The sequence below is a fragment of the Mesoplodon densirostris genome, chromosome 15, assembly GCF_025265405.1.
Source record: "Mesoplodon densirostris isolate mMesDen1 chromosome 15, mMesDen1 primary haplotype, whole genome shotgun sequence".
Lineage (NCBI taxonomy): Eukaryota > Metazoa > Chordata > Mammalia > Artiodactyla > Ziphiidae > Mesoplodon > Mesoplodon densirostris.
This window is the reverse complement of record NC_082675.1, coordinates 25,466,181-25,489,077: the sequence shown is the minus strand read 5'-3', so window position 1 is coordinate 25,489,077 and position 22,897 is coordinate 25,466,181. Positions and strand designations below refer to the sequence as shown.

Genomic DNA, 22,897 nt, shown 5'->3' with positions numbered 1-22,897 from the left:
TTTGCAGCTAAGGCACCAGCCTAGCGGAGAGGCCACTGCAGTGAAAAGATATGCTTCCAGCCACAGGGAAAAGCAGAGTCCTCTCACTCTTTCTCTTTTTTTTTTTGCTGCACTATGCGGCATGCAGGATCTTAGTTTCCCGACCAGGCATCAAACCTGTGCCCCCTGCAGTGGAAGCACAGAGTCTTAACCACTGGACCACCAGGGAAGTCCCTCTCTCTCAGTTTTTTTTTTCTTCTTTTTTTTTTTGCGGTATGCAGGCCTCTCACTGCTGTGGTCTCTCCCGTTGCGGAGCACAGGCTCCGGAAGCGCAGGCTCAGCGGCCATGGCTCACGGGCTCAGCCACTCCGCGGCACGTGGGATCTTCCCAGACCGGGGCACGAACCCATGTCCCCTGCATCGGCAGGCGGACTCTCAATCACTGCGCCACCAGGGAAGCCCCCTCTCTCTCAGTTTTAAACTCAGAGTGGAGATTACCCAGAAACAAGCTAAGCAGAAGGGGGAAGGTGTCTGTCCTCAGGGACAGTGGGACCAGAAAGACAGAGGTGCCCCAAGGACAGCACCCTCTCAGACCAAAAGGAAAGACCCCGACAGGTCAAAGGGGTGCCCGGCTGGGCCCTAATGCACCTCAGCAGTGCCCGCCTGAGCCGTGGGCCCGCTGGGAGTGTGAGGACACTGAGCCAGGCTGGGCTGGCACACCAGCTCCGCCACTACCCCAGCCGTGTGCCCACGAGAGAGGCACCTGCAGGATGTGCCAGCTTGCACTCGCCATGGACCTCGGAGCCTCAGTTCTCCACCTGTAGAGTGGAGGTGATGGTGGGATCATTAATGACAATGAGACCTCAGGAGAAAGACCCTGGAAAGTGGATGAGTCATCTCAGCATCTCCTCTGGCAAAAGGGGGCCAGTGCTCTGGGTGCAGACACCACCCTGCTCGGCACCCTGCTAGGGCCACCACCCCAGTTTCCGCTGCTTTAGATAGCAGCTGAGTTCTGGGCCTCAGCACGGTTGCCTGCCTTGTCCATGCCCTGCCGACAGAGCCCCACGACCCCTGCAGCTCATGGTCCCGGCAGGCGGTCCCCACGCACCAGATGGGGGAATAAGGGCTTTAGTGACTTTAGTGACTGACTTCCGACTGTTGGCTGTCCCATCACCCACTTGCTACTGCTGATACCCGCCCTCCCACCCCGGGACTCACCACTTTGGTGGACTCCGGCGCGTCCCGGCTACCCCTGCCCTTGCTGCTGAGGTGGGGCGAGGAGGAGGGTGAGTCATCCATGTAGGGCAGCCCGTCCTGGTGCTGGCGCTGCTCCTCGGCCCGGTCCGTGGCAGAGCCGTACCCCAGCGGCGTCCCGAATGGTGCATCTATGTTGCAGAGAAGCAGCCTGTGTTAGAGCCAGGAGAGGGGCTCCACGCCCCACCAGTCACCTACAGGCGTGGAACAGGGTAGGCTGACCTCACCTTCACAACTGACTGGCCAAAGACGGCAGCGTGAGGAGGGGACGAAGCAGCAGCCCCCTTGTCAGGCGACACGAGGCTGGGCTTTCGACAGCTGTGGGGCAGCGGGAGGGGGCCCTGAAAGGTGGACCCCAAATGCTAGTACCTTGCTGTCAGGGACATCCTTTTACCTTGTCTGTGGGATCTGACCTGATCCTGCTGACCTAGGTGCAGGGCCAGGAAACAGGATGCAGGCCTCTCCCAGCCGAGTGTCCCTGTGAGCACAGAGAGTGGGTTATGCTACAGCAGACTCCGTATTTGGGGGCACCTAGTTATAGAGCTAACACCTTCCTACAGGCACCTGACGGCAGTCAGCCCCATCCCAGGCCAAACCACAAAGCCCATACGTGCTTCCAAGCCCTTGGCCCTTTGGTAGCTCTGTTCCCAGAACTGTTCTAATTCAGGGGACCCCCTCACTGGGACATCAACTTACAATGGCCCAGCCTGTTCCAAATCTCACATGAGGGCCACTTCTCGACTCCTTCCAAAGGGCACCCGGGATTTCCAAGAGGTCATCCCAACTGGGTTAAGTCACGTCACCGTGACTCACCTGCAAGCAGCCCAGGGCTACAGCACAGGTGGCCTCCAGGGCGGTCAGTCACCAGTTTACAACAACTGCCACCACCAAACACTGCCCAGGCTAGGTGGGCACAGGGCCCAGCGCAGGGCCACTCTCGGGCTTCCAGAGTCTGAAACGAGACTGTTCTCACTTCCTTCCATGTGGACAGCTGGGAGGAGCCACGGCTGGACTGGCCAGGTGCTCACTGCAGGCTAAGACCGGCCACCGAGCTGCGGGCGCCCACACGGCCAAAGTCCCAGCTCCCTTCCACGCCTCTGCCTCACCCCATTCCTCCACCTCCGGTCCCAGCTGGTCACATGCCTTCTAACAGGTGTCCTTAGCCCTGGTTACAGGGCAGCGTCACCTGGGGAGCTTTGAAAACAGACTGAGTCAGATGCCCGGGGTGGCCTGGGCCCTGGTGGCTGTAAAGGATTCCCATGGGACTCCAGCAGACAGCCAGGGCAGAGATCCTGCACTACCCCCACCCGGCCTGGCACCGTGCTGGTTGCCATGCCGATCCACCTGTGTCCCTGGTGTCTGCACTCAGGTGCCAGCCGCAAAGGCCAGGCTGGGTTCTGCCTGCGTGTGTGTCCACAGGAGGGTCCCAGCAGAGGCTAGTTCTGGGGTGAGTGTAGCAGGAGGACCCCAAGAACTTCACAGAGGCACCCTGGTACCTCTTAATCCCATGGGCCCTTAATCCACGGACCATCATAGGGGCTTTAGTTACCAAGATCGTTGTGTTGGGTTATCACCCACAGACCCCCTGGACTTTGGGTTTTGTATTGTCCTTGCAGGATAGTCCGAGGCCATGGTCAAGTTCTGCCTCCTCCTCCTGAGATTTTGCAAAGGCACTTAACTAGCTTACACTTAGCATCCCCAAGGACAGCTGGGGAGGGGTCAACTGTATTAAAAAACACAAAACCCTGTTAATGCAGAATCCTATTCCATACCCCACCCTCCAAAACAGGTCTGACTCCAGCTTCCACTTCCTTCTGGGAATCACAGGTTTGTTTGCTTCTTTAAATAAAATAAACATGAGGCCTTCTTTTCCTAAATTACAGCAACCCCTACTCGAAACTTGCCGACCACAGGAGCTGCTTCCGACAGCAGCTGGGCACGGGCAGAAGGCTCCAGCTGTCAGGGCCTCGCTCCCCGTGAACCTGAATGGTTCCCCTGGGCCACGGGGCTCTCTGCTCTGGCCCTGCAACCTGGGACTCATCCTCCAGGTGGGGCAGGTGGGCAGCTCTAAGCCGTGGTGGGAATGTCTCAGAAGCAAGAGGCTCTGGTCTTGTCCAGGGGGCTGCACACCTGAGATGGTGCGGTTCACTTAAGCCGTCCATGTCTCAGTTTTGCTGACTTAAAATTGGGCCCGTGAACTCGACAATGGATAGAGGCCCCCTCAGCTCTAAAACATCACTGTCACTCTTTAGGGCGGCCGGCCGTGCCCTCCCCACCTCCTTCAACAGGTCCCATCCTCTGCCCCCAACGCCTCCTCTGGGCCCGGCTTTTCCATTAGCTCAGAATTACCAGCGTCCACATATCCTAAGAACCTTTGAACTGTTTTTTAAAAAACAACAATCTTAAAAAGTCAACATATTCTTCATCGCCTGGAAGAACACTGAGCACACCACCTGATTTCCAGGCCCGTGACTGTGCTGCGCTCACGACCAAGGTCAAATCAACACTGAGTCTCCAGTAAGAACTTCAGGGTCAGGCTCAAGGCCCCAAGGCTCACCCCAAGAACTGCAAGAATTCATGTTTGTGAAACCACGTGCTGGTTCCACGATATCCGGACGACAACCTGGTGCAAAACCAAGTCATCCCCCCAACCCCGTGAGGGTCTGCTGGCCCGTGTCCAGGGGGATCATCGGCTCCGACGTGGATGCTCCATCCCCACCAGGTGAGACTGAGGGGCCAGATTTGCAGCCAGATGCCATGGCGTAGTGAGGAGGCTCCCTGGCAACTAAAAACCCAGCCATCTTCCCTCTGCACACACCTCCCCAAATCGACATCTGAGGAACTGATGCTTTTAAGCCTGAGTTCTGGATGGCTGGCACCCCTCCTGCATCCCACCTGAGGGCTCAGTCTACTGTCCAGCTAATCTGGACTCAGCACCCCTCATTTCACTGACCCCCCCAAGACTGCTCCGATGCAAGTGTGATAGGCGGGAAGAAAGCCCTCAGTTGCCTCTTCCGGCTTCTAACCAGCACACAGGGACCTGCCTTCCTCTCACCCTGCGGGAGGGTTTTCATACCCGAGGTCCCCACACCACAGGGGTCCCCCTCCTCTTGAGCACAAGGTGCATTATTTGGGGATTTGGAAAGCCACTGTCTCCCCAGAACCAGAGCAAAGTGAGAGAGAGGCCTTTCTCTCCTCTCCTCTGCCAGCAACACCCAGCGGGAAAACCTCTCTGGGCCTGGCCACCTGGTGACACGGTGGCCGCTGAGGCCAGGCACTTCCTGCAAAGCTCTACCCAAGGCTGAAGCCAAACACAGGAAAGAAGCAGGCATGGGCCTGGGATCCCATGGCTTCTAGAGGCTCAGTGAGATGAAGGAGGCTCAACCCAATGCTCAGAGCCAGAGGGGGAGGGAGGGGGAGGGGGCAGCGAGGCTGAGTCACAGCTCCCCGTTTAGTGTGGAAAAAGGTTTGCACAGTGAAATCTGAAACCTCCTCTCCAGGCAAGTTGGCTCAGCAGCCTCCAGCCAAGCACTCTGCAAATCTAAAATCCACCCTCCAATGCAAGGAAAAAAGGCAGCCCCCACCCCCCTCCAAAAAAGCAGAAGGAAAAGGGTCAGTTCGGCAGGGGGTGGGGTCCCCAGTCTGTGCCCAGGTCACATCCCCTTCTTACACCTCAAGGACGACACTGGTTTAAAAAAAAATCCTTCAAAAAATTAAATATAGAATTCCTATATGATCTAGCAATCCCACTTCTGGGTATATACTCAAAGGAATTGAAAGCAGGGACCCGAACAGATATTTGCACACCCAAGTTCACAGCAGCATTATTCACAAGAGCCAAATGGTGGAAGCAACCCACCTGCCCATCGATGGGTGACAGATAAACAAAATGTGGTCTATCCATATATCCATACAATGGAATATCACTCGTCCTTAGAAAGGAAGGACATTCCAATACCTGCTTGCAACGTGGATGAACCCTGAGGATGCCATGTTAAGTGAAATGGGCCGGTCACAGAAAGACAAATTTACTCTATGACTGCACTTATATGAGGTCCCTAAAAAGTCAAATTCATAGACACAGAACGTGGAATGGTGGTTACCGGGGTCTGGGGGTAGAAGAGAATGGAGTTATTTTTTAATGGGGACAGAGTTTGGTTCAGGAAGATGAAAAGAGTCCTGGAGACGGATGGTGGGGATGGCTGCACAACAAAGTGAATGTACTTAATGCTACTGAATGGCACACTTATAATGATTAAAGTGGTCCACTTTATGTTACGTACATGACACATTCCTAAGCCCCTCCCGCCAGTGGCAATGGTGAGGTGGCAGTATGGGGGGGGGGAGCGGACAGGGCGGCTTCCCTTAATCTCTAGCAGCCTCTTGGCAACCACATCTAAAATAAGCACAAAATAAGCATAGAATTGAAACTTCCAAGGGTGTGCTACCTGAGAGAGGTCTGGGTGATGGCCACCCAGGCTCCAGGACACCCTCCCAACCTGTGTATTTCTTGAGCAATAAAGACAATAGGGAAGCCTGGGCTTTCTCTGTAAATGTAGCCTCAAGGGCAGCCCCTGCCATTATGCTGTCCACCCGTCAACTTGGCAGAGCCGCACGCCGGGTCCGAGCCGCCCCTCTCCTCTGAGTTTACACACCCCTTCCCGGGCCTCTTCCCTATCCACCTGCACTCTCCCCAGCCAGGCTGGATGAGATCCCTGCCAGCCGGGCTCCTGAGGTCAGAGGAGGACCTGGCCCATCGCAGATCCGTGCCTGCAGCCCCCGGGCACTCTCCTCCCTGCCCTGGCAGAGCCACGCCACACCAGCCCGGAAAGCGCCACCTACCCCCGGACCAGCCTCAGTCCCTCAGCCGCTCACAGGGCCCCCAGGAGCCTCGACACGCCCCTTCTCATTTCTGCTTTTGCACCTCAGGGAGCGAGACCCCATCTGAGGCCTCTGCCGGGCCCTGCGGGACCGCCGCTGCAGGACTCCCATGAAACGTGTGCCCGGACCGCTGGCTGCTCACCTCCTGGGGGCAGCCGAGCAGGGGGGCCCTTCCAGACCCGAGGTGCCTGGAGGGTCCCCAGTTCCCGCCTCGGCTGCCTTGCTGCTGCGAGATCCCAGCCCCGTCCCACCCCTCAGGTCAACATGCCTTCCCCACCCCGTGAGTCTGGAGCAGGCCCTCGGGAGGAGCTAAGGTTACACTCTCAGCCCTCCCTGCCCAAAACAGACAAGGGACCAAGGAGAGAGGCCTGGGGAGCAGGGAGTGGCTCGCTGATAAATACACATGGGGTCAAGAGGACACAACAGGGGACTTCCCTGTCGGTCTAGTGGTTAAGACTGTGCTTCCAATGCAAGGGGCACAGGTTCGATCTGGGAACTAAGATCCTACAAGCTGCGTGGTGCGGCCAAAGAAAAAAAAGAAGACAGAGGAACAGGAAGAGGGGCACCGGGAACTCGGGTGGGGCAACAGGAAGACCCCAGCAGCGGGTGGTCTCCATCCCCGTTTACACCGCCAGCAGAGGACTGGGCTGTATTTATTTACAAAGTTAAAAGCAGATCAAATACTGGCTTCCTTCCGGGTCTCTGTCAGCTGCAGCGTGAGGCAGGCCTGGAACCCTCACCACATCGCATCGTGTCTGCAGAAGTCCCCTTCCCGGCTCCTACCCTCCTCTCCCGGTCCCACACCACTTCCTGGTCCCAGGGCAGCAGCACAGTGGTGCTGGTGGTGCAGTGCTGGGTACTTTCACAGACAGCAGCTCACATCCTTGGGGGGGGGGGTCCTGCCAGGTAGGCATCGCCCCTCTGGGAGAGGCTCAGAAAACTGGGCAAGGAGGGAGGTCCAGGTCTCACCAAAGGGCCCACAGGCTCCACGGGACACTGCTGGCTCTGGACCCCACACTCATCCTGAGCTTTGAGCCCTCCTCCTCCTGCTGCCCTGTGTGCTGAGAGCAGATTCCATCTGTGGGACAGGCCACTGGTCCTGGGGCTCCGTGTCCAAGGCTGGCTCCTTTATTTGTAGCAGAACTTGGGTACAGTCAGAGGATGTCTGTGGTGCTATAGGGAAGTAAGTTCCCCAAACAGTGGAAAACCCTCAAATCTTTGATGTAGCAAGTGGGTATTTTTGCCAAATACCTGCTGACCTTTGCCTGGCACAGCCTCTGGAGAGGCTTGAATCCCCCCCCATCCCCTTAGGGGGCAGGAATCTCCTTGAATCTCCCCCCATCCCCTTAGGGGGCAGGAACTTCCAGATGCCCATTTTTCAGACAGGGAAACTGAGTCTCTGAGAGAAAAACTACACCCAGGTCCACCATGTGACCTGCCCAGTTCGATCACCTTCCAAACACATTTCAAAGCAAAGACATTTTTAAAAAGGCGAACTGATAACCGTATGACTCAGCAATTACTCTCCTGAGGTATGTAACTCAAAGAGATGAAAAGAGATATTTAAACTAAAACTTGTACCAGAATGTTCAAAGAGCACTCTCTTTTGCAATATTTCAAAATAGTCAAAAGGTAAAACAACACAACTATCCCTCAACTGATGAATGGATCGGGAGGGATAAATCAGAAGCCTAGGGTGAACACACACACCACTATATATAAGACAGGTAACTGACAAGGACCTACTGTATAACACAGGGAACTCTACTCAATATTCTGTGATAATCTATATGAGAAAATATTTTAAAAAGAATAGGTATAACTGAATCATTTTGCTATACACCTGAAGCTAACACAACATTGTAAGTCAACTATACTCCAATAAAATAAAACAAAAAAAACTGATGAATGGATAAACACATTGATAGACCAAAGTGGTCTATCCATACAAGGGAATATTATTCAACCTTAGAAAGGAAGGAAGTATTTACACAGGCTACAGCATGGATGAATCTCCCAAACATTATGCCAAGAAGGCAGCCCCCAAAGACCACATACTGCCTGATCCCATTTATATGAAATGTCCAGAATAGGCACATCCATAGAGACAGAAAGCAGGTACCTAATGAGTATGGGGCTTCCTTTTGGGGTGATGAAAATGTTTGGGGGGACTTCCCTGGTGGTCCAGTGGGTAAGACTCTGCACTCCCAATGCAGGGGGCCCAGGCTTGATTCCTGGTTGGGGAACTAGATCCTGCATGCCGCAACTAAGAGTCCACATGCCGAAACTAAGACCTGGTGCAGCCAAAAAAAACCTATATATATATATATATATATATATATATATATATATATATATATATACATATATATACATATAAAAGAAAATGTTTGCGAACTAGATAGAGGCGGTGGTTGCACAACATTGTGAATAAACTAAGTGCCAGTGAGTGGTTCACTTGAAAATGTTTAGTTTTCTGCTGTATAATTTCATCTCAACAATACAAAACAGAACAAAACAGACCTGTTTTTCTCTCTTAAACAGGGACCTCAGAACATCATCCAGCCATTTCCTGAAGACCCGGAGCATCGTTCTGGACAGAGGTCAATACGGCCTGGCACTGTAACCTCAGGCCACCCACGGGCAGTGAGAGGCTGCCGCGCTTTCTGAGATATCTGGGTGGTTCTTCTGTTTTCTCCTCCACCGTCAGGCTGGCAGCTGTCCCTTCTTGCAACTACAACACGTGGGTCAAAATCCTTTCTATCGAGACATCCCCCATCCAGTCAGCCGCTGCATCCTGGCGAGAGCCTGCCGTCAGAGCCTGTGGTTCTGTGGGAGAAGGAGGGGCAGAGAGGGCACCCCAGGAACCAGGACCTCTCAGTCTTCATGCTGCCACCCCAACAATGACATCAGCAGGCCAGCATGGCAAGTCCCAACTGCCCGGGCAGGGGGAGCTCACAATTCAGACCAGCGTGTGCCACACACAAGGCCCTGAGGCTGGTTAAGTCCACACAACAGGCCGGAAAATGCAGTTGGGAGGGGCCTGAGCCCCACTCTCCAGGCAGCCCCAGGTGCCCAGGCTGAGCTCTTGGGGTGATGGGCCGACAGCTCCCACGGCCCCTCCCACCCAGGGTTTGGGTTCCAGTTGGGTGGAGCTTGAATTGCCTGAAGGTCAACTCTGCTGAGGACTTTCCGCACCAAAGCCCGAGTGCCCCCAGTGTGGGCAGACGAGGACCCTTCCCAAGCAGCATCTAGAACATTATCAAAGGACTCTCTTCTGTCTCCAAGGACCCACCTCTGCCTTCTGCTCCCAGATCCTCGGGAAGGGAAAGATCACTTATGCTCTGGGCCTGGGCCAGAGCCAGCTGGTGCTGGGAGGGGTGGGCGGAGGCTGCAGCCCTCAGGCCAGGATGATGTGACTGTTACTCTGCACAGCCTGACTCTGTGACCACGGCGGCAGTCTAGCCTCAGACAATCAAACTAATGTATGTACTGAGCACCCAATACTCAGCCAAGACGTAGGGCACCCCTGACTCACGCTGGGCACGGTGCCGGGCACGCAGTAGCAGGCACCACAGACTAAGCCCCTGCCCCTGGGGGCTGCAGAACCCCAGGAGTCACGTGACACATACATCATGGCAAGGCCACCGATGAGAGGCAGCTGGACCCTCAGGCGGGCAGCAGAGACCGTCTCCCCGAGGAAGTGACCATGGAGTGAGGGGGCAGACGCTAGTTCCCCCAGAACACAAGGCAGGAAGGACAGAAGAGGAGGCCATGTGAGGATGGGGGCAGAGGCTGGAATGATGCGGCCACAAGCCAAGGAGTCCGCGGGGCCACCAGAGCTGGACACAGCCCAGCCCCAGCTTCACGTTGGACTTACTTCTGCCTCCAGAACCGGAGAGCACACACATTTGTTGTCTAAGCCACAGTTTGTGATAATTTGTTATGGCAGCCACAGGACACTGACACAGACATAGCCCATGGCCTGGAAGTGGTGTCACGGAGTCAGAAAAGAGACGGCCGACCCGAGGGATCCAGAAGGGCTTTACGGAGGCGAGGTCCGTATGAGACAGAATGACTGGGCCTTCAGCCAGCAGAGACGCTGGAGGGGGTGGGGGCCTCCAGGGTCCCACATGCGGGAGGCTGGGAGGGTGACGTGCAGGGAACTAGAGGAGAGGCGGCAGGAGTCCTTCTGGGGAAGCTGTGAGCTGTGGGCCAAGGACTTGGGCTTCATTTAGGAGGAATCAGGGGCCTCGAAGGTCTGGAGCAAGAGTGGGGCCCAGGGGCCGGCAACACTGGCAGTATGTCTGGGTGTGGCGCCGGAGGTGGGACCCGCCGGAGGTGGGACCCGCTGGAGGTGGGACCCGCCGGAGGTGGGACCCGCCGGAGGTGGGACCCGCCGGAGGCTTCTGTGACGTCACTCCAGGTGAACCGGTAGAGGGCCCAGCTTCAGTGGGAACAGACAGCAAGACACGGACACACAACAGACAGGGCCAGACCGAGGGGCTTGGACCGAGGGGAGGAACAGTGAAGGGGACGCTGAGTTCCCAGTGCCTGAGGCCACGACCTCAGGGAAGGAGGTGGGAGGAGAGCAGTGGTGACGGCAGCAGTATGGCACCTGCAAGAGGGCAGCGCCGGGCACAGGACCGTGGTCTAGGAGTGGAGGGGAAGCCATCAGCGTGGTCCCTCCTTGCTGGCCCAGGTGCCCGGCCAGGAGCCAGGTCATGGTCAGTGCATGGCTATGCCCCCCTCCCCCAGCCCATTCCCACTCCAAAGAGGAAACACGGAGGGTAGGAAAGCAAAGGTGGCAGGAGGGAAGGGCTCCCTATCTGGTGGACACCACATGGAGCCCAGCCCAGGGCCCAGCCACTGGCAGGAGGACCCACCTTCCCCACTTCCGCCTCGGCACTGCCCCTCCTGCAGGAAGCCTGGGGAGGGTCCAGAAAGGGGGTACGTGTACACCGTGTTCACAGCAGCAGCATTCTCAATGGCTGAAAGGTGGGGTCAACCCACGTGTCCATTGGCAGAGGAATGGATAAGCCAAATGCGGTCCAGCGACAAAATGGAACATCACTCAGCCTTAAAAAAGAAGGAAGTCCTGCTCTATGTGACGGGCATGGATGAGCCTTGAGGACACTATGTAAGTGAAATAAGCCAGTCACAAAGGACAGATGCTATAGGGTCCACTTGTCTGGAGACATTGGTTTGCTCAGGCTGCCATAATAAGATCCTACAGACAGAGTGGCTTAAACAACAAAAACTTATTTTCTCCCAGTTCTGGGAGCTGAAGTGTGAGATGGGGTGCCAGCTGGGTTGGTTCTAGGGTGAGCTCTCTTCCTGGTGTGCAGATGGATGGGTTCTGGCTGAGTCCTCATCCGGCCTTGTCTGGTTGCATGTTCATGGACACAGTGAGTGTAGCTCACTACTACCGTTGGGGGTTAGGGCTTCAACAGATGAGCTTTAGGGGGACATCAGTCCACGACCTGTGAGGTACCCAGGTCAGGTAAATTCACAGAGACATAAAGTAGAATGGTGGTGCCGGGGGGGCTGGGGGAGGGGGGAGTGGGGAGTGACCGTTTAATAAGGACAGAATTTCTGTTTGGGAAAATGAAAAAGTTCTGGAGATGATGGTGGTGATGGTTGTACAACAATGTGAATGGACTTGACCCACTGAACTATACACTAAAAGATGGTTATGGTGGTAAAGTTTACGTCGTGTATATTTTAACACACACACACACACACACACACACACGAGATCTGCCAGGTGTGGAGATTTAAGAAACAAACAAAAGAAGGGCAGTGTTACGGGTTGCACTGTGTCCCCCAGATTCATATGCTTAAGTCCTAACCCCATTACAGCAGAGTGTGACCTTCTCTGGAGACAGGGCCTTTACCAAGTTGAAATGAGGTCATTAGGTTGGGCACAATCACAACATGATCGTGGCCTTGCAAAAAGGGGAAATTTGGAGACAGACTGGCACACAGAGAGAACGCCCCGTGAACAGGAGGACGGCTGTCTACAAACCAAGCAGGGCTCGGCACACCTCCACCCTCCCAGCGCACAGGGGGCTGCGGCCCTGGCCTTGAGATTCCGCATTTTGTTTCTAGGCCCTGACTCTGCATCTGTTCCACCCACCTCCCCACACAGAGAGGACCGGGCGCTCTGGCCCTCTCCTGCAGCATGAGCCCTGGGCTCACACCCTCTTCCTCCCCTGTCCGCCAAGCGAGGCCTGGCCCTGCCTTTCCCACAGGCAGAGGCCCTGGCACCCAGCCCCATGAGCAGCTCAGGGGGAGTGACCGGAGTACCCTTATCTCGGCCATTGGCCCAGAGGGCCCGTTTATCTCTCTTTTCCACGCGGTTCAAAGGAAGCTGGTGCTGAAGTGGTGCATGCAGGCACCAACTCCATAACAGGAAGATGGCGTGGGCGCGGGTCCCTCGGCACCAGCCGCCTCACATGGTCACTCTTGCTGCCCAGGGACACACCGGGGGGAGGTGGGGAGGAGCCTGGAGCCGAGTGCTCTCTGGTCCTCTCGGCACCATGGTGCGGGGACAGTCTCGGAGACCTCACTGCAGAGCCACAGTGGGGCAGCTGGCCCAGCTGCTGTGGGGAGGATGTGCCCGGGTGTCTGGAGTGGAACTGAGGTCAGCTCCCCCGAGACATGTGTGAAGCAGTGAAAGAAGCAGTTTGGGGTTGTGCCTTTCCTGTGCCTTGGCTGCCCCCTTCCATGTACATACAGGGGACTCCGGCCATGGGGGACCTGGACCAAAGGCATCACCAGAGACCAGAGAAGCTCAGGTGGTGATTATTGGGGGGCTTCCTCTCTGTGCAGCTCCAGGACCACTCACTCGGTGGACCCCACCCTGCTTCTCTGACCCCACTGACGGCAGGCTGGGAGGTGTAGGGCGTGGGCTCTGCCAAAGCAAAGACGGCCGGCCGGAGACCAGACTGTGGGGCCCCTGCTTGGGGCTCTCACACCTGGGGACTCGGAGGGTGTGAGCTGAGTGCCCTCCTGCCCAGTCTGTGCTGGAGGCTGATCAGGGTTTTGATTTTGGGGAAATCCCTGTGGGTCTGGAGGCCAAGGGTGACCCAGGGCTTGGCCCTCATTTTCAACCTCTGGCATCACCTGCTCCAGCAGATAAGGGGGTGGGGGAGAACCATAGGCCTAAGGAGTCCACAGTGAGTGACTGCTGGCCCCCAGTCTTCCTGAGCTCCAGCTCCCCCCTCTGAGGGCAGCCATTACCCAAGGCTCATCTACCTTTCTGGCCTCTGCCATGAGGAAGCTTGGGGGCCAGTTGGTACAGTTCATGCACCCCAGGGACCTCAAACACTTTGGACCTTCATTTTTGTTTTCTTCCCATGGTCTTATTTCACGGTTTAATTTCTGAGAGCTGCCTCCGTCCTTTTGAAAACAGGCAAATAAAACCTACAAAAACACACGCTCCACCCAGCCTGGCAAGCTCCCTGGCCCATATCCTGCTCTCCTTCCTTGGGACCTGGAGGCCCTGGTGCAGTGGGAGCCCCTCCTCTGGGAGGGGCAGGGTGGGGCGTCTCCCGAGAAACCCTACAAACCTCCTCCTTAGGCTCCATAAGTGATTCATTTCCTACAAGTGTCCTGTGCTGTTTTCCAGCACAATCTCTGTTCTATATGAATCAAGATTCTGGCTCACACTTTCTACCATGACTGATGTGACTTTTCCCTTTAGAAATATTCTTCCCACAGGGCCCAAAGTCATTCTTCTATAAGAGTGAGTGTGAGTGTGTGTGTGTGTGTGTGTGTTTTACCTCTACTGCATGTGAAGGGAGCTAACACATTCTTTTTGTCTTATGGTGTGTCACCTGTGCTGAGGGGTTCTTGGCAGAGCTGAAGGAAGAGTCTCCCAAGCTGCACAACAAATTTCTAGGCCTATGGTGATGGCAAGAAACAGCCAGGTTATGAAACTGAGGAGACGAAGGTGGTGGGGACTTCTCCCGGTTACTAGGGCCGGGGTCAGCAAACTATGGCTCAATCCAGCCCACGGCTTGCTTTCGTAAATAAAGTTTTACTGGAACACAGCATGCTCATTGGTCTCTGCAAGACATACAGCTGCGTTCGCGCTGTGATGACAAGGTTGAGTAGTTGTGACAGATACCACATGTCTTGCAAAGCTGAAAATGTTTACTAGCTGGCTCTTTGCAGAAACAAGGTAGCTGACCCCTGGTTTAGGATGAAAAGCAGAGGTGGAGAGGCCCTAGAATAATGGCTCTATGTAAAGAGTCTCTTCTCAGCAGTTTTATCTTTTAAAATAGGTTTAATATGAAAATGCCAGCCCCCTCATTTCCACCTGAAAGGGGCCAGAAAAACTGGGTCATGAGATCTAGGTCTGGGTGGAACTGATGTTAAACTTGGCTTGGGGACCAGGCCCAGGATCGGCCGGTGGTGATCTGGAGGCGGCTGTGTATGTGCTTCCGTGACAGGGAGCTGCCTGCTGTGAACACAGCTTCACCCTGAGCTTGAAAAAGTCCCCTCAAAGCCAAAACCACGCAAACCCTGAGCTGCCTGAACACACTGAGTAACTGAAAGAGTATAAAGTAGAGCCTTTTAGAAAGCAGGTGAAGATGTGGCTTTGGATGGCCTGCAGCCTTGGACTAAAGGTGCCACTTGCTGTTGGCATTCTCCACTCTGCACAGTGTGCCCGGTGGCAGTAGGCGCTGTCACTATGCTCAACCTCAGCAAGGCCCAGCCGTGTAGCTCCCCTGACCACAGAGGTGAGGAGGAAGCCGCCGGGGCGTGTTGCCCTGTGGTCCAGCCTCACGGAGAGGAAGGGGAGTTAGCCAGCGTTTGAGCTGCCTGGGGGACAGAAGCAAGAACATCTTGACTGCAAGCATGGTTAAACATGGAAAAGCTGTCAGGGGAGTGTGAGAAATTCCCATCTGGGGAGGGCTCTGGGAAGGATAAACCGTATGCCTGGTGACTGGCATTGGCCTCATTGGCCCCCAGAAGAAAACCTTTCCCCCTCTCTGATTCAGCAGCTCTCTCCCTCCAGGTCCCCCCTCCACAAATCATTGGCTGATCAGATCCCAGCAGCACAGAGCCCCTGAGAACATCCAAGGCCCTGAGTTACTGGAGGTTTCTTTTCTGGGATGGTTCTTGAACTGAAGAAATCTCCCGGGAGGCGGGACCATCTCACGAGGTCCTGGTGCCTGCTGTGCTGAGCCTCCGTCAGGCCAGCCCCAGGGTGGCCTCGTCAGCCCTGGAGTGGTTATGGGCATGGGCGTGGGGGTGGGGGTCCCAGCAGGTTCCATTGAGAGGAACCCAGACTCTGTTCATCAATGGAACAAATGTCCCACTCTGGTGGGGGGAGGGGGTGTTGATATGGCGGCAACTGTGCCTGCGTGGGGGCAGGGGGCATATGGGAAATCTCTGGACCTTCCTTTCAAAGTGCAGTGAACCCAAAACTGCTCTTAAAAGAAAGTTTTTTTAAAAAGCAAACAACAACGACAAAGAAGTTACTGCCAGGACGTCCCTCAAGTCCTGAGATTCCTACCCCATCCTCCTGTTCCTATCTGCCTTTCAGAGCCCCTGGACAGCTATTTCATGTGATTTGTCCAGAAATTTTAGCAGGGGCGAGTGGGAAGGTTGGTGCGCTTTCCCCACCTCCCCTGGAACTGGGAGTTCACACTTCTGCCTTTGACTCTCCTCCTTTGTGTGTGGAGGTACTCCCTGGATTGAGCTCCCAGGAGCTCTCCTGCAGCCCCTCCTGAAACCCCTGAGCCTGGTCCAGCTGACACTTGCACTGCAGATTCAGGCCGGCCCTCGGGGGAGCCCCGTGTCTCCAACAACCAGGATGGTGTCCAGCTTGTGATGCTGGGAGCCCCTCTCTGCCTCCCTGGTTTCCTCGGCCGCATGCCCTGGTTGGGCCCGTCCCTGCCCTGCCGCAGGACCCTCTGTGGATTTCCGAGGCCTGACTCAGAGGTCCTCACAGGGTGGCCACAGCTGCACGTTAAAGTTCCTGCCCACATTTCCCGGGGGAGAAAGGCTTCAGGCCACCAGTGCATGGAGACCTTTGCCAGCATGGGGATTCCTGGGGCCGGGGGATGCCAGAAGTTGTCCTACGAGCCAGCCCTGCCTTCCCAGCAGCCCCACGGCCAGCTGTCACCCACCCCTGCAGTTGTCCCAGACGCATAGCGGTCCTCTGTGGCATGTGCCCCCCGTGGTATGGGGTTCCTGCTTCTCTGTGGTGGGGGCCATGGGTGGAGCAGGGAGCACAGTGTCCAGGATCATCTGGAAGGGCAGAGGGTGTCAGGTGGTGATCATTCCTCTCTGTGTCTGTTTTCCCATCGTCAGATGGGAGTGATTTGAGGAATTTGTAGGGCTATGCCGGGATTTGCAGTAAGGTCTGTAACAGCCTGGCACGTGGTAGGTGCCTTGGGAAGGAGGGGCTTTGCATCCGACATGATTTCCCTAGAGGGCCAGGCAGTGCACTTGGAGGGAGGCTGAGCTGGCTGTGATCTCCCCGCCACTGCCCGCTGCCGTAAAGAGCAAGCCTGGAATCCAGCAGGAACGCGCCATGCGTTCTTCCCCGGATACTCTAGCCACCTGCTCCATCTGGCCGGGCCCGTACAGCACATGGGCCCTTGAGCTATGCCCCCACCCATGCCCATTCCCACATTTTTTGCCGTTTTCAGAAGGAGGATCGGACACCAGGCTAGAACGGCAGGTGGGGGAGGGAAGTCGCAGAGGAGTAAGTCTTTGGGGTCTTCCACCCTCTTCCTCAGCCCTTTCTGGTTCCCCCTGTGGCCCTGCCTTGCCCGCCTGCTCCCTGGGGCGCCCTCAGCTGGTCCAAAAGCTGTTCATCCCCTGCACACCACCCTGTCCATCTTCTCCAGCCTCCCCTCCCATGGACTTGCTCTCCACCTATTAACTCAGACCTCAGCGTGAGCCCCTAAATTCTATGTTGCTCTCCAGCAGTTGGAAGCCTTGAGACCCAGTGCTCAGCCAAGGACGGTGTGCTGATCTTGAGTCCTGGCCCAGGTGGGCTGAGCACCCAGGCCCCAAAGGCCCCTGGGCAGGCACCTTCCAGGATGCTGCCTTGCCAAGAGCACTGCCCAGCACCTCCCCCTCAGGACGTGAGGCCAGCGGACCAGCTCAATCCTCTTTTTATTGATGAGAAGAAGCCAGGGGCCCAGAGAGACACAGTAAATTGCCAAGGTCACCCAGCTGGGCAGTAGTGGGGCTGGGCTGGAGCCAAGCTCTGCTCTCCCCTGCATGTTGAGTTCTGCCTGGAGCCAACCAGCATGGAGGTGGCCAACCTGCCACCTGGAAAGGTTGGTGCCTTGGGGCAAACAGGGTCTGACCAGGTTGGAGGTCGCTCATCAGCTGTGTCCCTGTGGCTAGTCAGCGAGCCCACCTGATGTGCCTGTGGGCACATGTGGCCCCTCAGCCTTGAGGGGAGATGGCCAAGGAGGGGGACACAATTGCTGCTATGCTGTAAGGATGTGGGGAGGCTTCCCTAATGAGGTCCCACGTCGGGGGCCAGACCAAGGGACTTCTGTCCTGCGTCAGTTTGGTGACCACAAGTGGGAGCTGCCGGTCTGAGAAGCTGGGTTAGGCTCCCTTTGGTGGGTGCATGTGCCTCACACATGTGCACACATATGAACGCACACAGATGCACATGCACACACTCACGCACACAGACACTTCTTTGCAAGGAAGGGGAGAACGTGGAGGGACAGAGATCCGCTCAGAGGGTTTCAGCCTGGACTTGGTCCAGAGCCTCAGAGAGAAGAATCTTTCTGGACTCTCAGGGTCTGGTGGGAGATCTCCCATGGGGCTCCTCTGCACCTGTCGTGGTCTCCCAGGCTCCTGACGTCCTCAAGCAGAGTGTCTGCGTTGGGAGCATCCCGAGGGCCCGCATGCACCCCAGCTCCCGCTTGGATGCTTGATTCTTGAAATGTGCACGGAGCAGGCCGTGCAGGTGTTTCCATGCTGCCCCCACCGGCCCCCTCCTGGCGCTGTTCCCTGCCCGGTGCTGACAGGCTGTTCTTGTTTGGAAACAGAGAAGACACCATCGCTGCTTTTCTTCCCCTTTCCCAACACATGAGGCTGCGCTGGGTGCTGCGTGTCAGGTGCTGGCTCTGCGTGTGCAAGTGGTGGGTGGCGCGCCCCCTCCCCATCAGCGCTTCCCGTCTGGGTCCCCAGGAAGCACGGTGACCTCGCCTGCTGTGCAAGGTGTGCCAGCCTGGACCATGGACACGTGGGGTCCCCGGGCAGATGCTGGAGGCTCTCCCTTTGTCACTAACCCAAAAAATCACTTCCAGTTTTTGTGATTCAGAAGTGAGCCCAGCCCCTCACCCCTCAAATGTCCTGAAACCCAGCCGGGTCCTCCGGTGGCCATCAAATGGGGAGGGGTGGTGGTGGTGGGGATCTGTGCGAGCACTTCTGCAGAGACTAGCACACAGCCAGGCTCTTGAAGAAGGTGGATGGCACTTGTACCCCGTTGTCTTATCAGCCTGTTGCCTTGTGGGTCCAGCACCCCCGTGGGCTGGTGGTTATGTGTGGGTGTGGTTTGTTTCTTTTGATCTGGCCCTGGGCTGGTGAGTGAGTGGGGTGGGGGATAGTGCCTCCACAAATAGCCCGTGTCCTGATGGTCAGTGGTCTGAGGGACAGGACTCCGATGAGTGTGTAAGGAGGGTTCTGGCATCTGGATGCAGGTTGTGAAGAAGGTAGAAAGTTGAAGGGGCTCATGCACGGTGGGTGGGAGAAAGAACCTGGGGGAGTGACCCTTGGTGGGTGAGGGGGTCAGATCTTTCAGGGGGGGCATCTCAGAGTGCTTTCCCCCTGAAGGCCAAGGGGCTGCACCCGTGGGGGCTGACTCCCCAGGGCTGAAGGGCGTAGTGGCTAGAGGCTGGCTTGTCACCCCCGCTCTGAGGCCTCTCATGTGACACTTCGCTGGGCACTGGCCAGCCCAGGTGCCTGCCAGTTTTTAATGCCCCCCAGAGAAAGGCTGGTCCCACCACACAGGTTCCTTGAGCTCCGCTATCCGGTTCCATGTGGCTCGGGGCATGGCCGTCTCCTCCCCAGGAGGCTGAGTAGCTAGGAGGCCAGGGGATGCTTGTCTGCACTGCCACAGCAGTGCTAATGCACGCGGCCTCTCTGGAAGGGGTGGGAGGGGCTGCTGGCTCGAGTCCACCTGTCCAGATAGACCAGCTCCACCGTCTGATTGCCCTGGGTGACATTCCCCAGCCCCCAGCCAAGAGCAGAGCATCTCAGGCTGGAGTAAGGCGAGACCTGGAGACATACACCTGCATGGCTGGGACTAATTCTGAGTCTCAGAAATGCTTTAGAAAGCGTGTAATGTGGGGAGGGCCCTTGTGGGCAGAGCCCTGGGAATAAGCAGTTGGGCTCCTTCATGGTGACAGAAAGGGGACTGACACCTGTTGGGTGCCTGCTGTGTGCCATGCGCTGCATGGGTGTGTGACCTGATTGGTCTCTGCTGTTCTCCTGTGCAGGGGGATGGCGGTGCCCGGTCTGGAAGGACAGAGACATCAGGTCAGTGACCTGAGGCAGTGGACTGGGGCCCAGAAGTCGGGCTTGTTTTCTCCAGGCCTGTTCGGGAAGCCCAAGCTCAGATTCTGTGCCTTTAACAGTACCTGCAGGAATTGCTAGCCTGTGACGTGCGTGCTGGGCGGGGTGATCTGGCTGAGCCAAGCTGGTGTTCTACCACACGGGTATTTCTGGGAGAAGCGCCAGGCTCAGAGCTGGTGTCAGGCACCCCTGGGAGCTTCCGGATGCCTTGTCCTCCCTGGATCACACAATTCTTGAGGGAAGGGCCTCTTCCTAGTGGATCTACACGTGATGGGCCCAGGGCCTCCTGCTGCGTGGTGGTCCATGCTGCCCTGTCTGCGGATTGAGTCTCTCTGGAGGACTCATCTTCCCCAGGAGGTGTTCAGAACCAATACCCCAGGCCCCATGGGAACCTGCTCTCCTGGTGGCCTGCGGGTGGCCAGTTGGAGCCGTAAGTGGGGGTCTGGCAGCTGTGCCCACTGGGGGCAGCATGACCAGTCCCATTTCCTCCCACGGGCCAGGGCAGCGGACAGGAGCCTGGCTGACTGCGGAGTGAGCCATGGGGCTTGAGCAGGCTGTCACACCGCAGTGACAACTGGGATTATCACTGGAGGTGGTAATTCCCACATGACAGTTTCAAGTTTCAGGTCAAGAGCTGAGGCTAGTCCTCCGTCTCCTCTCATATCTGGACAGAGATCCTCGCCAGCTTACTCCCCTCCTGGTTCCTCAGCTGTTTTCGAGACCCTGAGCCCCAAGGGGTGGGGAAGCACCTCACGTCCAGGACACTGGGGGGCTGCACCTTCCTGGTGGGTGGCCCTGAGATGGTGGCTTTCAGCGCGGACCAGAGGGACAGGATCACCGTGCCAGGGTCACTCCAACCCACGGCGGCCCGACAGGTGCCACGGGCCCTGCTGACACATGGCTCCCAGCCCTGGGAAGAACCTTCCCAGCAGCCCCATGAGAGTGGGCCCCGTCCCATTTCCCAGAGTGGAGCCCTCAGCCTGGCGTGGACGTAGAGGGCAGCACCGAGGGTGCAGTCAGGCAGGAGAACGTGGTGTAGTTTTCTGGGACATAGTGCCAGCAGCCATCGCAGGCTGGACCACGTGAACAGCCGAGGCTTCCAGTAAGTACAATAAATAATGTTTGTGCTTCTCGACGCGTTCCCCTCTGGCAGGGGAACCCCGGGGCCTGCTTGTCACCCCAGGGGTGCGTGGGTGGGCTGTCATTATCTCCACTTCACTGGTGGGAACATGAAGAGATGAAACAAGTCCTCTGGCCTGCAGTAAGCCCGGCTTGTCTGTTGTCTCTCTTTTCTGAAGGGATGATTAGAGGTCAGGTGGGAAGAGGCTGGGAACAGATGGCATTATGTTCCCTTTTCCGAATGTGTGAGTCCAGGATGCGCGAGTTCCTGGCACTCCCAGGATTCCTGGGCAGAGAAGGTTTACCAGAGGGAAAATGAGACTTTGAGACTCTGCACCTCCAGGTCTGTTCCTTAGCCTGTGACATCTGCTCACGTCCGATACATCTCAAATTCTGGTGTAAAATGCCAGATTAGTACTGCCTTGTCCCAGCCCACTCTGGGTTCAGTCCCAGGGTGTCTGAAATTGGGGATCCAGCTCAGGGTGTGGCTGGACCCATGAGGCTCCAGGAGGTAGCCTTGGCCGGGGATACCTGCCTGCGTGGACCCCACTTTGCAACTCAACTTGCCAGCTCTGGAACTCAGGACACATGGCTTCCACTTGTAAACCTTCAGCTTTTCTCTGAAAACAAGGTGCCAATGGCTCTCTTGAGAAGATGCTAGGATGCTCACTGGTTTGAGGCAATGCACCTGGCCAGTACCTGTTGCCACCGCTGTGTGTTGCCTTCCACGGGTCTCAGAGCCCTTGCGGATGCACCACCACGTGCAGGATTGTGCACATGCTCTCAGAGACATGTGAGGGAGTGGGCGTCCTCACCTATGAGATGAGGCTCAGAGACACCTGTGTGGACGGGCCAGAGCCCAGCCCCGAGCCGCTGCTCCTCTCCCCCATGGGCTGCATGGGCACAGATACATGCATGCACACACACTCTTACGCACATGCGCTCACAGACATGTACACACCCACACCCTCGTGCACACATTCAGACTCCCTTGGTTGATTCCTCGTCCCACTGCTAGATGATGCCCCTTCCCCTGCTCTATTCAGAGGTGCCGTCCAGAGACTCAGAGGGACTAAGGTGAGGGCAGGAGTTCCTCCCAGGTACCCACCCCACCTCTGCCCGAGAGGGAGGCTCAGGCTCTTGAAACCAGCATCCCAGGCCCCGATGACCCAGCTTCGGCCTCTCTGTTCTGCCCGAGAGGGAGGCTCAGGCTCTTGAAACCAGTGTCCCAGGCACTGATGACCCGGCTTCGGTCTCTCAGTTCTGCTCGGGGCCTTTAGCTGCCCCCTTCCACCAGGCATGTCTTCCTGTGCCCTTTGCCAAATCCCACCCACCCTCACCCTGCTCCACGAGGTCTCCACCCTTCAGCCCATGCTGGAACAATCCCCTTGCTCTGAACTTTCACAGCACTTAGCATCTGTGCAATTTACTGACGGTCACAGAACCTTTCCCACCATCTGCTGTGAACTATCACTTTACTTCTCATTTTAATTCTCAAATATTTGTGTTCCACCTCCCACTTAGGCTGGAAACTGCCCGGTCAGACTTGTCTGTGCCTCACTGTGCCTTGGAGGGGGCCCAAGATGAGACAGGCAGGTCTCCCTTCCCTCTGCAAACATTAACTGAGCCCCTACTACGTGCTCCGCCTTGCTCTGGGCAATGGGGATGCGGGAGTGAACACAGCAGGTTGTGACCGCAGGCCTCACGGAGCTTGCTCTGGAGGGAGACTGACAGGAGGGACGGGTGTGGGAACCCTGGACAAGTGTCACTTTTCATAATAAAGATGACTCCCCCATCCCCAAAGCTGCCTGTCGAAGGCAGAGAAACCAGTGAACCCAACTGGGAAGACAAAAGCTACATTCGCCAATGGTGGGGGATCTGTCCTGAGTCTCAAGAAATAAAGTTTCCTTCACCCTGGAAGTGAGATCCCTAAAGACCTGAGGGAGCTGGGACCTTCCTTAAGAGGCACTGAGCAACGTGGGTGCCCTTATCTGGCCTCTGCCTTTGGCAGGCACGTGAGTAAAAGGGGGCTACCTGTTCCCCTCCCACCAGGTCCTACAGGATCCCCCAGCCCTTGCTCTGAACCCATCATCTG

General features: G+C 56.6%; 1 protein-coding gene across 2 annotated transcripts in view; it reads right to left on the bottom strand.

Annotated features, from left to right (window-relative positions):
- BCR (BCR activator of RhoGEF and GTPase) overlaps window positions 1-22,897 on the bottom strand; it is a 100,327-nt gene that overhangs the window by 49,458 nt on the left and 27,972 nt on the right. For both annotated transcript variants that reach the window (XM_060118630.1, XM_060118631.1), the window contains exon 2: window positions 1,198-1,364. In XM_060118630.1, coding sequence (XP_059974613.1) covers window positions 1,198-1,364 — 167 coding nt within the window. The remainder of the gene's footprint in view (window positions 1-1,197; window positions 1,365-22,897) is intronic.